General features: G+C 44.0%; 1 protein-coding gene across 3 annotated transcripts in view; it reads left to right on the forward strand.

The window, feature by feature from the left end:
- Positions 1-14011, forward strand: part of LOC115570266 (dipeptidyl aminopeptidase-like protein 6) — a 242231-nt gene that overhangs the window by 21571 nt on the left and 206649 nt on the right. Inside the window, exon 1 of one of the 3 annotated variants that reach the window (XM_030398730.1) lies at positions 7486-7645. The exons of the other annotated variants lie outside the window; for them this stretch is intronic. Within the exon in view, the coding sequence (XP_030254590.1) occupies positions 7595-7645 (51 nt within the window). The 5' untranslated portion in view covers positions 7486-7594. Of the gene's footprint in view, positions 1-7485; positions 7646-14011 lie in introns of those variants that run through there. 3 annotated transcript variants of the gene reach the window in all.

Consider the following 14011-nt stretch of genomic DNA (forward strand, 5'->3'; position numbering starts at 1 on the left):
CCAGCGTTTTTCAGAGAGAAATTCTCCACAGAAAGATGTTTGAGATGCAAATCGGTGGGTAGTGTGTGTGCTGAAATAGTTGGTTTCCCCGCTGCTCGGTAATGGTTTTACATTTTGGGCTATCTCTGATTTGCTAAAGCATCGATCACTCATGACCTTTTGGCCGAAAACCTCGAGCCATGTTTGAACTCCACAGCACATCGACCCGCGTGTTAACACATTTTTTTTTTAGGATTATTCTGCTCTAAGACACTCCAGCATCTTTTTCTTTCCATTTCTTTGGAAACGATACCCTTCAGTTCGAGTGCAGTTGCATCCGGAGAGGATTTAGCGGCAATCTCGGTCTTCTCGATTCAATTTAGGCTGATGGTGATATTGCTCACAGTAATTTTATCCCTCTTCGAAACAAGTCCAGTATCTCTCAAGCTGTCATTAAAAACGGCAAAAGACAACGGTGACAGCGGCGTCGAGGATATCGTGGTATCAGGTAATTAAGTTGATAATGAAGCCATCGATTTGTCCGAGCGAAGGTCTCGGTTGAGTTTATTGTGCTGGATGACTGCCGTCACCAGAATGAAGCTTTGCTCTCCGGACTCACTCCACTGGGGATCTGGGCCGATCAATCCTGGATTTGTTTTTTAAGTTTTAATGACTTTTCTTGCTGCCTTGTCAGAGTTTGAATCACGCGCAGATCCAAAAGCACTACGGTGAATACTCGCATGTGTACGTAACGGGACACTTGAGCGCCTATGCCGTGTTGCCTGTGTTGCGACTGTATCTTTGTATAATCGCCGATGTAGCTTGTGAGAAGCATCTGTTCGGGATTTTTAGGGAGGCTCAATACTTCTCTGATCATCTGTGTGTCATTCAATATGAATCCTGTCTTAACAGGAGTGAGGGAGAGATCCATCAAACCCCCCCCCAAAAAGGTTTAAATGAACACTTCTGCCAACAAGATCAAAGAATCTTTTCATCCCGACGGTAGATCTTACTGATAAAACCTCTGTATGATAAGACGTCTTCCACCGCCGCTGTCGTCTGCTGCTCTTTGGATGCCGTTTTGAAAAATCTCTCGTTTGCAGAGAAAGCTTCAACAAAGACGTAACCAAGAAACAAAAAAGCCGAAGGATTTAATGATTATAACTAGAACGTCGCCTCATGTTTGCAGGAGCTGCATTAATAAAGATGGGAAAGTAAACCTAAACATGATCATGAACCCATTGATATTGTTTTAATTGATCGGCTCTGACTTCCCAGTTCTCCGTTGTGGATCCTGTCTTTGTCAATAACAAAGTACAAGAAACTATCTACAGCTACTGATAGTGTAATCTCTTCTGTGTGGTGTATCGTGTGTTCCTCAGCCTCCCTCTCTGGACTCTTTGTCCGTCCAGACAGATATAAATGTTTCCTGTTTTGTCTCAGTCAGTCGTCTCGGCGCTCTCACTGTTTACGCCTGCAGCTCAATTTTCTGCTTTAGGTTTGTAGGAGGTGAGAGGAGAGACGTTATTTTTTTTTTCACTTTGTCTGGTTACTTGCTAAATATGTTTACTGTCAGGTTGAAGCAGTTTCTCATGGACGTCGAAGTCCTAATAAATAACGGGCTTCATTCTCATTTTGTCTCTTATGCCCGTCTTTCCTCTCAGAATGAACGAATGATAAAGGAGCATATTAGCACCTTCTGTTTCCAAGATTTATTGGACAATTCGGCATCCGGCGATTTATGTCCAGTGCCAACATTAAGTGCTAACAGAGACACAGTGCTCCGTTTAAGTGAGTATGTAGAGGATAAGCCAGTCGAGATCAGAGCTTGTGTAACTTAACGTTTACCTTTTTATATTTAAGTTTCCTAACCCTCCTCATACCTTAACCGTAGTGTGTGTGCCATAACAGCCTGTTCTCACTCCCAACACGTCATTATTTTAGGTCAAAGTATCATTTTTTCCTGAACCTAACCACGTAGTTTTAGTGCCTAAACCTAACCAAGTAGCGTCCTTTGGTGGGGGGTAACTGTGGTTCAGGGGTAGAGCCAGCGTCTCGTTATCGGAAGGTCGATGATTCGATTCCCCTGGTCTGCATGTCGAGGTGTCTTTGGGCAAGATACTGAACCCCCGAACTGCCCCTCATGTGCTGGCAGCCACCGCCATTGGTATATGAATGCATGTATGAATCACTGTAAGTCGCTTTGGACAAAAGTGTCTGATAGATGCTCTAAAATAGCAGCTATGATCCTCAGATGAGGGCTTGATAATTGTTTCTAGTTTTTCTTATTGACTCTATCGAGCGCGGTATGTCGTGGTTTCCTTCTAGTGACAGATGTACTTATTGTAAGTCGCTTTGGACAAAAGCGTTTGCTAAATGTAAATGTAAATGTAAATGGAAAGTGGTCGTGTGTTGTGACTATGCCGTGATATGTCCAATAAAAAAAAACAGATTTTCCACATGCTGCCTCGGTTACGCAGCAGTTCACTTCTGCCAGCAGTTTATTGTCGCTCTCCAGATTGGAGTCTGGCGGCAGCTGTCCACACTCCAGCAGATTTTCTCTCCCCAGCAGAGCTCCCGTGCAGCTCGGCGGCTTTGGCTGCTCTCAACCGCATATTTTTTTGGGGGGGAGCTTTACAGAGCGTACTAGCACTTACCCATCCCTGGCCAGCCATTTTCCCTGAGAGCCTCAACATCAGGCAGCTGCTGCTGGCTCCCGCGCTGCCAACATTGTTGTTACAGATGTCCTTGGCCGCCACACCTGTACGTGATGAATCTCAACTTGGCCCAGTGTGTCTTGTCGGGGAATAAACAACACGGCGAATTCAATATTGCATGTGTATTACAGGCCAGCTTGTGGGGGTCGAGGGGGGGTTTATGTGTCGTGTTTGATACATAAACCCTGATTAAAAGCGGCACTATCAGCAAAGCAGAACGCCGTTATTTACAGGAGTTTTAGCCGCGGGTTGGAAGCGGTGTTTTATGAAGGTTATCTTTTAAAGCCGTTGACAGAAGAGCTCCACAGAGCTGTTATGAAGAAAAGACAGAATTAAATAAATAAAAGTGCCGACACAGTAATGAAGCGGCGCAGCCAGCTACCTGTCGCTGCAGCTGCCGTGTTCCCCCTCTGTCAGCAGTCCAGCTGGAGTCGAGGGAGCCCGATGCCCCCATTAGGTTGTTTTGACAGCCTTATCCACTGTAATTAATACCAACCACTTTTAAATGAGATTTATGTGAGACATGCTGTTTGCACTTCCCAGTTGGCAGGAAGGGGGGAACCTTCTTCTTCTTCTTCTTCTTCTTCTTCTCTGTGAACTGCTGCTGCTGCTGCTGTGAGTTTAGGACACTCGGCTTTGCCTTGCTGCACCGTCAGAGTACAGTAAACACCGAGAGTGTAAATTCTGAAGACTCGACACTGATATTGATTTGTAAAAGCCGGAGAGAGAAAGAGAGAGAGAGAGAGAACTGAGGCAGCCTTCAACTTGAAAGCCGGTGATCCAGAGAGAGGGCTCGCTCTTCAGTGGGCGTTCTGTTTTTTTAAAGCCAGAAATAGTAAATATTCAGAGTTAAAGTGATATTAAAAGGTAGAAACTGTATGATGTGTTTGCACGTCCACACCTCAGCGCTCTCCACACTACGGTATGTAATTAGTTCCCCTTCATCTTTGTCTCTGTTGTGATTAGATATTGATGTCAATAATGGAAATCAATAAGCTTCACCTGGGGGGCCTAATGAACCTCGTGTGTTTCAGCTCTATTTCAGATGGATAACAAGACGTTTTGCAGTTATGAAGACTGCTGGTGCAACAAAAGGTGTAAATGCTCGTCACATTTTAGATGTTAACATAAACCCGATTATCAATTGTTTCCAGGTAATGACGTGGTGAAGGAATAAAGCTTCAGTTTAAATATTGGGCTACAAGCGTTATATGATTTTTGTGTTTTTCAGTATCCTATTATGTATATTGTAGACATTCTGTTACATATTAAACCGGGCCTATGACGACATGTTGGGCGTTCTTTAATGTCATGTATACAGTAAACACGTCTGTAGCTGTTGGAGCACAGCCAATGCTAGGCTAGGCACGTTAGCTTCCCGTGATTTCTCCAGTAGTTTCATTCACTCAACCTTTATTTTAAATCTCGAAAAATCATAATTTTCAACTATGACTAGAGCACAAATAATAAAACAAAAAATAGGTGCAAAAACGTGATAACAAACAGAAACGGCGAACTTAATCACAGGGCCGATAAACAGAATGGGTGCATTCAAATGATAACAGATAAGAAGCAATGTGACAGAATATAATTAAAATGGAGAAAAGGTGCTTGAAAATGATAATAAACTGCAAACGAACGTGACGAAACACAAATATAACTGTGGTGCATATAAGATGGAAGGCAGATGACCAAAAAAAAACGATTCAACTGATCAAAGTCTTAAACTGACCTTTGGGTATAACTGTGTCAAATTTAAATGTTTTCCCAAATTTGATTGTTTCCCTTTTACGGTGTCGCACAGTGATTTGGCGTACCGTTAGCTTAGCTCGCTCACATGACTGCATGAGGAATTGTGGGTGGAATATCATCGATGTTGTGTAGATCCTTGCTTTTGACATGTTGGAATCATGTTAACGTCTATTTTTAGACACATTTACATAAAAAAAATGAAAAGGTTCACATTATTGTCAATAATTCAATCAGCGACCCTCCTGCTTTAACTCTGAGGACCCTCGAGGAAACAGGCGCTGAACTGTTGGCATCATTGGTTCCCGAGCAACGTCTTGTAATCACAAGCATCTCGTCTTTGGGTTGTTGTGACCGGGTCTTATTGGAATATTTTTAACATGTAATATACATATATTTCTCCTTTTTTCTGTTTTTGAAGATTTAAAACAAGTATACAACACGCCCGATACACTCATGTTCAGACCGCAGTCGAATCAGACTTATTTTTTTCAAATTAGATATAGTTTGCGGGTGAAGAGAATCAGATTTGAGTGTCCAGACATCAGCAACTTCTCTTCATGGGTGGTTATAACAGTGTACTGCAGGCTGGTGACACAAAAGACGGTTTGAAATTCAATATGAGCAACAAGAGCGCCCGGACTTCAAAAAATCAATCTGGATATACCAAAAAAATGGATTTGGACAGCCAAGCTGAACGAAGCCATACAGAACAACAACAACAACAACAATTAAAACATTGCCAGAGTAAAAAGTGAATGTCCTGCCTGCACATATGTGCTGTATCTCCAGTGTCCACAGCCTGAGGAGGTGTAATGAGTTTGATGTTAGTGGTTGTTCAGTCAGACTGTACGTTGAGACTCGAGAGGAGAACCAGAATCAACAGCCGCCTCGCTTTAATTAATCCAAACAAATTTACAGTGCGAGTCGGACGAGGAGCTCCTACTCTCCCTTCAAGTAACGACAGAAATCCATATCATTGAACCGCTCCTCTAAAAGAAGCAGGGGAGGTAGATTTTAATACTCTTTCAGCTGTAACTACGCACGACATCGAAGCCTGCGAGGTCTCATACACGGGGAAAAAAAATAAAACGAGTGCACAGTCTGGGTCGATTTGTTCCCCAATAATTAAAACTTCTCAAGTCAAGTTGTTCTTTCTTGTGTAACTGAAGAGTTTGCAGCCCGCTGAGGTCAAAGTGAAACACGTTGATAACCTGCTGATCATCTGATGACCCGTCAGACTGACGTTGTGACTTACCACCGTCGTCTAAACTTTAACAGCTGGGTTGACTCTCACTCAGGAGACATTCTGTTGCTGTTTGATCAGGTTGAGGCAACAAATATCTTATTGACATTTAGTAAGAACACGCTGTCGGCTGAAATACAACGACGTCGTATCGTGGGAACCACCGGTGTAGACGGAAAGTTTGATAATGCAGACGAGCGGCTCCCAAATGGTGAGCCGGGAGGCGAGTCTTAGTGTGTCTGGGGCTTTTGTTACAACCATAGATTATTATTCTAATATACAGCAAGTTATGAACAAGTTTTTTAATTTACTTCAACTATGGCAACAGCGGCGATGCTATGTTTTTTGTTTTTGTCATTTTTTTCAGCTTTACTCGTTTTTTGATGTTTTCCTACTCGTCTTTTTTCTTTTAAATGCAATTTTTAATCTCTTTTAATGTCTTTTGACGCCCTTACAAAGCACTTTGAGTTGCCTTGTGTCTGAATTGTGCTATACAGACAAACCTACCTCGCCTTTCATCGCTAAACCACCGACTTCTTATCACAGAAACACTCTCATCATCATCATCGGAGAAGAAAGAGGGGGATTTGGATTCGTCCCACCGCCCCTTAGGGAGGAAGAGAGTCGGGATAAGAGCCTCGCTAATCCGGCTCGGTTTGAGGCCGCTCCTGGCTAACGTCCGGCTGGTAAAACAATGTGAAATCAGAGACCGGAGATCGGATCGAGCTGTTGCACTCGACAGGCGGACCGCGTTCTGTAGGACCACAGCCGGACGAGGAGAGACGGACTCTGTGTTTGTAACATCGATGCTTGTCGCTCACACACAGCCGGAGTCGATTTCCCAGACGCCAAACTTTAGATTTGAAGATGCCGACCACGTTATGCAACCTTGTCTTGTGTTATGACGAGTAAATGACCTCGAACCCTGCATGAATTCGTTTTTATTTTACTATATCAGGACTTTTTACACGTACATTTCGTATCAGAGGCAAATCCTGCACCGTAAAGCTTCCAGAGCAGACAAATAACGAGTCAAAGGAACCATTTTGGCAGACGTGGACACAGGTGTGCTCTGAGCTTTTCCCTTGGCTGCACAGAAACTTTGAAAACCACCGTCTGAAGCGAGCGACGCGTCGGTGACATTTGCTGAGAAGTTCAAGGAAGAGCTGGCCCTGAATGACAAAGACTGGAGTTTTTCTCTCGCAGAGAGTTGAAGGAAACCAGCACAGGTCCTCACAGGCTGGTGATTAATAATAGTTCCCCTTCAATTATGACCTTTTTAAGCTCTTTTAGATTAACTCCGCATAAAAGTCCACCATCGCGGGGAAGTGATCAGATTTATGGGACGTGCGGCAGATGATGTTTGGAGACAGCAGCTTCTCATCATCGTGACCTTCATGCGCGTAAACGAGCCGCTGATTACAGCCGCGCGTGTGTCACCATTTACGCACTGGACGCGCACAGAAGGAAAAAAAAAAGAGGGTTTGTTTTATCTGCTCCTCTGCGCATCTTCCTCCTCTCTCCCTCTCCCTCCGTCTCTCTGAGAGCAGCGGCGGATCGTAAAGCACTCAAACTTCTCCTCCATCCTTCCGCTTTAATTATCTCTCCTCCCGTGTGATTTACAGCTCCGCATGCGAGGAAGAGGAGTGACCGAAATACATCCCGATCCGAGGAGAGCCCCACGTTGTTTTCCTTTTCGGTTGTAAGCCCACCCACTTATGAACGGGCTCACTACCTAAAAGCAGAGGAGGAGGGGAGGAGGAGAGGAGGAGGAGGAGGGGGAGGAGAGGGGGGTCTGGGCTGGGAAGTGGCGGGGACGCAGCGCTGACAGACAGAAGCTGGTTCCACAGAAGAAGTCTGCAGGTTGACGCGTTTCTGTTTTTCGGATCGCAGGAACGCAAACATGAAGGAGAAGAATCTGATCGAGACGGCTAAGATGCAGGGACACGTCATGGTAAGCTGGATTTTTTTTTTTATTGAGCTCATAAATGCGTGACGGCGATGAAATCACACCGCTCCTTTTTTCTTCTTCTTCTTCTATTAACACCCCGGGCAGGTAGAGTCGCTTTCTCGCCGTTATCCACACGCGCTCTGGCGCACGACGGAAGCTTTTTTTTTGACATGACCGTGTTCTGCGTTTCGTCTTCTTCATCCTCTGAGCTGGTTTTTCTGAGTTCACGCCCTTTTTTTGGATGTGTATGTGTGTGTGTGTGTTGTTGTTGATTTCACGTGTCTGCGACCAAACACAGTGAGGATGTTGGAAAGTTTAGTTTCTTTTTATGAGGCTGGTCGTGAAACACTGCAGAGTTTGTGTGTGTGTGTGTGTGTGTGTGTTCGGAGGGCAAAGGTAACCTTTAGCCCGAAGGAGGGTCCCATTAATATTTCACTGCATCTAAAGCTGCGGAGGTGCAGGATATATTACCCCAGCTGTGCTTTGTGCTGGGAGCTGTATGCAGCTATATTGGATGTATGTATGTATGTATGAGTGGAGTGAATACTCAATGTGCCCTGGGACTCTCTTTAGATATTAAAGGGTCAGTTACATCACTTTCAAAAAGGCTTTTTTGATTCTTTAAGTATCTCTTTGAATATTTGATGCTCGCTGAAGTTCCTTCCCCGGCCAGTTTAGTTTAATGTTAAATTTTTTTTGTCTCCCCCAATTTGCCCCCTTGATTGCTTTATTTATAGCTGAATAAGCCGTGCTGTGCGAACACTCCAGGCCATTTTGGAGGATGTGGGGCACAGCTGTGTGGAGTCAGGCCTTTTCTAAACGGTTCCCCACACTGAAGACGGTCCTCTCCGCCGCCTCTGGCCTTATCCACTGCGGAGATGTGCGCCCAGTGTTTATCTGCTTCATCCCCGTGTAATGAAAAGCAAACACGAGGTGTTTATCGTGGGGATTTTTGGTCGATTTCCAAAAATCAGAAAGTCACTTGTGCTGAGCGACGAGAGATAAAGTGAGTATCGTCTTTAAACTCTGCGGTTGGTCTGCGGAAGTCTTGTTCACCGGCTGGAAAAAAAAGTTTTGAATGTGGGGAGAAATCTGGAGCCCGGAGCTGAAACTGAGTGGAACCTCATCTGAAGACGTGATGTTCCTCAGACGGACGGGACACTGAGGCGCTGATAGAAACTCTAAGGCTCCTGAAGGTTACAGTTTTCAAGATGTGAAAGCTCAGATTTGACTTTATTTTCAGGGTTAGCCGCCAGTCGCCTGAATCAAAAGTTGTCCGCAAACCACAGAAACGTTGAATCTATTTGTTTCAATATGCATCATATTGATTTCTGATTAGCTCACTTCCTCATCAGGTATTGGAGGGTACGGTGAGAGACCTCTGTCTGATATAGGACATTTTGCAGCCGTCTTTGTGGGGAAAGGAAAGAATCAGCTAGCCTGGCTCTGTAGTACCACAAAAGATAACTTATCTTGTTTAATCCTCAGGAAAACTGAGAATAAAATTGAGAGATTTTGTTGTACATTTTATGCTAGTTGTTGTAAAGGTGCTGTCTGTAAGAAAAGTTGAACTGACGCTCCCGGAATGGCGGCTGACCCGTCCTACAATCCCACAGTGTCGTTATTTGACGAGCTGGAAATGAGAATTAAAAATCAACTTTTCTTACAAACAGCACGTAGATGAGTTTTAGATGAGATTATTAAACAATCTGAATCCTGGTTTGCCAGCACAGGTTAGTGAATGTGAGAGTACAACACCTCGTACTCTTGCTGGTCGGCCAACAACCCGGCTGCCAGAACACGTGTTGGACACTATGCATATCTAAAAAAACGCAGATATGTTGAGACTTTACATTTCTTCAGGTAAACGTCTGTTTTTGTCGCCACAAACACGTCTGGAAATTGTCCTGAGGTCTCCTTAAAGATATCAAGTGATGTCGCACTTACAAATGTTGAAACAATATGGTCGCTTCACATGTACGTCCTGGTGACTGGGCCGTTCTGAATGATTCTTCCTGTTTGTCCAGTCCTCATAGTGCATTTTAAAAGCTCTTCAGTTTCTAAAAACAACTTGTGTGGATATAGTTGTTCTGAACACCTGTTTTTTCACTACCCCCACCAAGGACTTCATGTTATCACCTGTCTTTGTTGGTTTGTCAGCAGGATTACACAAAAACTGCAGAACAGTTTTCAAAGAAACTTGGATAAAAGATGGGTGTCATCCAATCAAAGACCTGGTTAACTTTTGGTGCGAATCCATGAATTCTTCCATGAATCTTTAACATGCAACATAGAGTCTTTTTTTATAGCATTTTGAAATAAATCAGCCATGAGTGAGAACAAAACAGGACTGTTTCAACTGCAGCCTGATTAAACACAGATACAGTGAAATGTGCATCAAATTCTATCATTGCCAAATTCTACGATCGCTTTAAATGTTGGCAGGAAACAGAAACTGAAATCATTGTAACTACCCTGTACTCTGGCTGCTGCTGAAAGTGGACACAAAATAAGGATTCCCTGGTCAGCTCCTCTTGCAGGACTGCAGTGAACGTGCACCTGCCGAAAAAAAAGACCTCCATAATTACTCCATCTGCTGCCAGACTCCATTTAGGCCACTTCAGTGGGATCCACACGTTTGGTCCACAACTGAAGCAGTTCTCGTTGTCGCTCTCGCAGGTCGTCTGTTGCTGTCTTTCATTCTGTGCATTTGGATATTGACGTATTCGTATTCTGTTTGATTTACTGACTGACTCGGCTGTAGAAGTTAGCAGATAGCAGATAACGACACGGAAATTGCACAACGGCAAAGCAGACCGTGTGTTTTGGCTTTCGGCGTGATGGGTTTAGCGCACCGAGCCATTTGCTTCCTGCACAATAAGCTCGCACTCGTGGGACGGGAGACAAACTGTTGTGTCTCAGTGGGAAGTCCTCTCAATAACAGGGAGAAGCCGGCACAGCGTGGTGTCTGTCCACCAAACATGCCGGTTGGATGTGATGGTTGGCCGTTGGGGAGTTTGTCTGCAGCTGTAACAGGTAGGACTCGAAAGTGGGTGCCAAAACACCCCCGAGGTGCGGTGGTCCCTGCGCAGGAAATTGCAGCTAACCAAGTCTACATCCTGACGCCTGTCATGACAGCGGGGATGTTAGCATGGAACACACACGCTATTATCTCACCTGTTCACTCGCAGTCTGGCCCGCTTGATGTCTGCAAGCGTACGAGCTCCTAGCAGGAGTGAGAGACCGTCCTGCAGACGGCTGTGACGCTCGTTCCCCTGCTCCTTCCTCCTGTTTGTGTCTAATTGTTCTCCGACACGGCAAACATCCTCCTTCAAGGGCACGGAGCTGCTCAACAACTAATGATTTCTCTGGGCTGAGATGAAAAATGGACTGAGAGATTTATCTCTGCGAGAAAGCAGGCGAAGGCATTCAAAAAGACTAACCAGGAAAGGGGCCTGTTGTCATGGTTATTATATTTGAGACTGTTGTGAGTTTGAGTCAACATCGGGGCTCCTCCACCGAGGGCTTCTGTTGTCTCATTAACTCCAAAGTGTGTGCGGCTGCATGAAACAAACATTCAATTTAGCTTGACTCCAGAAGCATTATGAGGTCATTGTGGGGCGGTTTGGCTCAGAGTTATTTTCTTATTATTGTACTTTGGAATATTTGAACAAACATCGAGGCCGCCTGATAGTAGAGACAAATCGCTTTAGATACTCTTCAGTGGGTGAACATCACTGGTACCCAGCCACAAAAGTATCCGCCGCCGTACCGCCAAACTACACAGCAGCTTCACTCCTGAGTCCCTGAACGCATCTTCAACACTCCAGATAGATGAAGCAAGACGCAAGGACGTCAATAAATCTGGCTTTCATATGTGCTTGTCTTGGATATCGGCATCAGCAAAATCAGTTGGAAAGTATTGACATATTGGATATTGACTAATAACAATAATAACATTGTGCATCAGTAGAGTCAATACCTGACCTGAGTTTTGGTCCCAGTGCAATATTAATGTTTCACCGCCTCGATGCAGCGGCTCAGGGAGCTGAATCCAAAGGATTGTGAGATGTCTGTTTGTTTTGAACTTTCCTCCTGTGATTCCAGCTTTTCGCCTTACATTACTGGACAGTTTGCTTCTTTAAAAAAAACTGATCTGATCAAAAAAACATCACATCTGACGAGTGATGAGAGGTTTCAAGGAGGCCGGGGGAGGCTAACTTGGTGGAGTGTAAACACGTTTGAAGCTCTTTTCGAACAAATCATGCTGAACCTTCCCCTGCAAAGGAATACAAGTTTACTCCACCATTTGGAGTAAACAAGCTTAAAGATAAGATGAGGCATTTGATGCCAACTCGTGACTCTTAATGTGTTTTAAAAGACACATTTTTGCCGTGAATTAGGCTTTTTGGCACCCTAATTTTTTATCAATATACTGTGTCACAATATGGCAAATGTTTCCTACATGACACATAAAATAAGCTCATTTATGATGAAAAAACTCTCAAATTCTTTTAAATGGCAATTTATTTGTACCATTAATTGGGACAAACAACATGGCAATAGTTTATAATCATATTTTAACCACCTTATTCCAACAAAGATCAATAAATATTTAAGTTTTTGCTCAGCTCTGTTGGAAAAATCATGTAAAACATCACAACAGAGACGATGAAAAGAGCTCCCTCCTCTTCAGACGCTGATGTTTCAAAGATCTGATTAACTCCGGCAGACAGCGGTGATAAGCTCCGTGCACCGACTCTCACCTTTATCACAGATCAGTCTAATTTTCTGGCCACGATGTTTTTCCCCGGAGCGCCGTGCTGGAAGCAGATGTGCTCCTGTTTACATACTGAAGAATGCTTCTGTTGTGCACCTCAAACAGCTGTCTGCTGCACTGCACCTGCCCGTGCGCCTTCAGGCCGATGAGTGCGTGTTGATGGAGGGGCCACCCTGCATGATTTAGCGCTCCGCCGCACAGTTAATGCCTTTTTTTCAATACAAACTTCATGGCTGCGGGCCAACTTGTAGGTGTTGTGTCAATAGCTCACTTCACTTGTTTTTCGTGCCCGTCCGCTTCCAACCATGTGAAGAAGAAGTGAAATCACAGCGCTGTTTGTCCACCTCCGCATGCACGCTGCTTTATTGATGGCTGTGCAAAGCCTCTGCTGCACCCTGCTCCATGATCTCCCAGACATTTGGTATCTGCGCACCTGTTACCCGCTGCCTCGTAGTGAGTGAGTCAGCATTACCGTCACAGCACTTTGACACTGTTGTTGCTGCATTCTGAAGCTTACAGAAATATCAAACAGGGTTCGGAATAAGGTGTTAGACGTACAGTGGAGACGGTCCAAACAGCACTGTGATGGAAAGGGAAAATATACAGGGCTGCAGCCAGGGGGGGGAACGAAGAGGATATCAGGATCTATTTAATCACAGCTGTATTATCTTCTTTGACTTGAAAAAGCCTTTGATTTTCCCCATTTGCACTATAAATTGACATTAATTCCTTAAAGATAGTTATTTTTTGGCACAAACTGCTCATCCGACATGTTGCTAGCTATAACTCATGTTGCACTGTGCAAAGAAATTCATCTAGCCTGCCATCTCGTAGCCATCTAGTCTAATGTAGAAGAAACGCTGCCAAGTACGTTGCTGCAAAAAATGACATTTGGAAAGTGTCATAGTTTGGGTTAAAGTACCTGTTATGGTTGGCACAAAAAAGCCTAAAGATGGTCTGTCTTCTTAAGACCAAATGCCATTTTGATCGCCAAAAACATGTAATGGCTGGAGATGTTTTGAAATGTCCCCAATGACGTCAACCTCATTTGCTTGTTCGGCAGCCTTGCAGCCTCCAAGATAATCAGATTGCGCATCTGTCATCGCATTTTATTCTTATTTTCATTTTCAAATAACCTATAGACCATCTTCACGCCTCCATGCCAGCAATAACCATGACCGAATAATGTTTTTGGGTTGTACAAGAATACCTTGAGGGTATTTCATCAGATTTGGTCTCACGGATGAACTGATTAGATTTTGGTGGTCAAACATCAAGGGACCCTGTGACCTTACAAAACACATTAACGGCCATTACTCAATAATTAATGTTATAATTACAACACAACTTTACACGAACGTCGAATACGATCAAGTGATGAAGCGATGGCATTTTCTATCCGAAATGTCAAAGGTCAGCCTCACAGTGACATCATAATGTTCTGCAAAAAAAAAAAAGAAAAAAAGTACTGGCTGATTTTCATCGCTGTGGCTCTGGAGCAACAACATACAACAGCAAGGCAGTTATAGTTGTTATTGATTGATTGATTGATTCATCAATTAGTCAGTAAAAAGTCCATCATCAACCCT

This window comes from Sparus aurata, chromosome 19 (assembly GCF_900880675.1).
Source record: "Sparus aurata chromosome 19, fSpaAur1.1, whole genome shotgun sequence".
Classification (NCBI taxonomy): domain Eukaryota; kingdom Metazoa; phylum Chordata; class Actinopteri; order Spariformes; family Sparidae; genus Sparus; species Sparus aurata.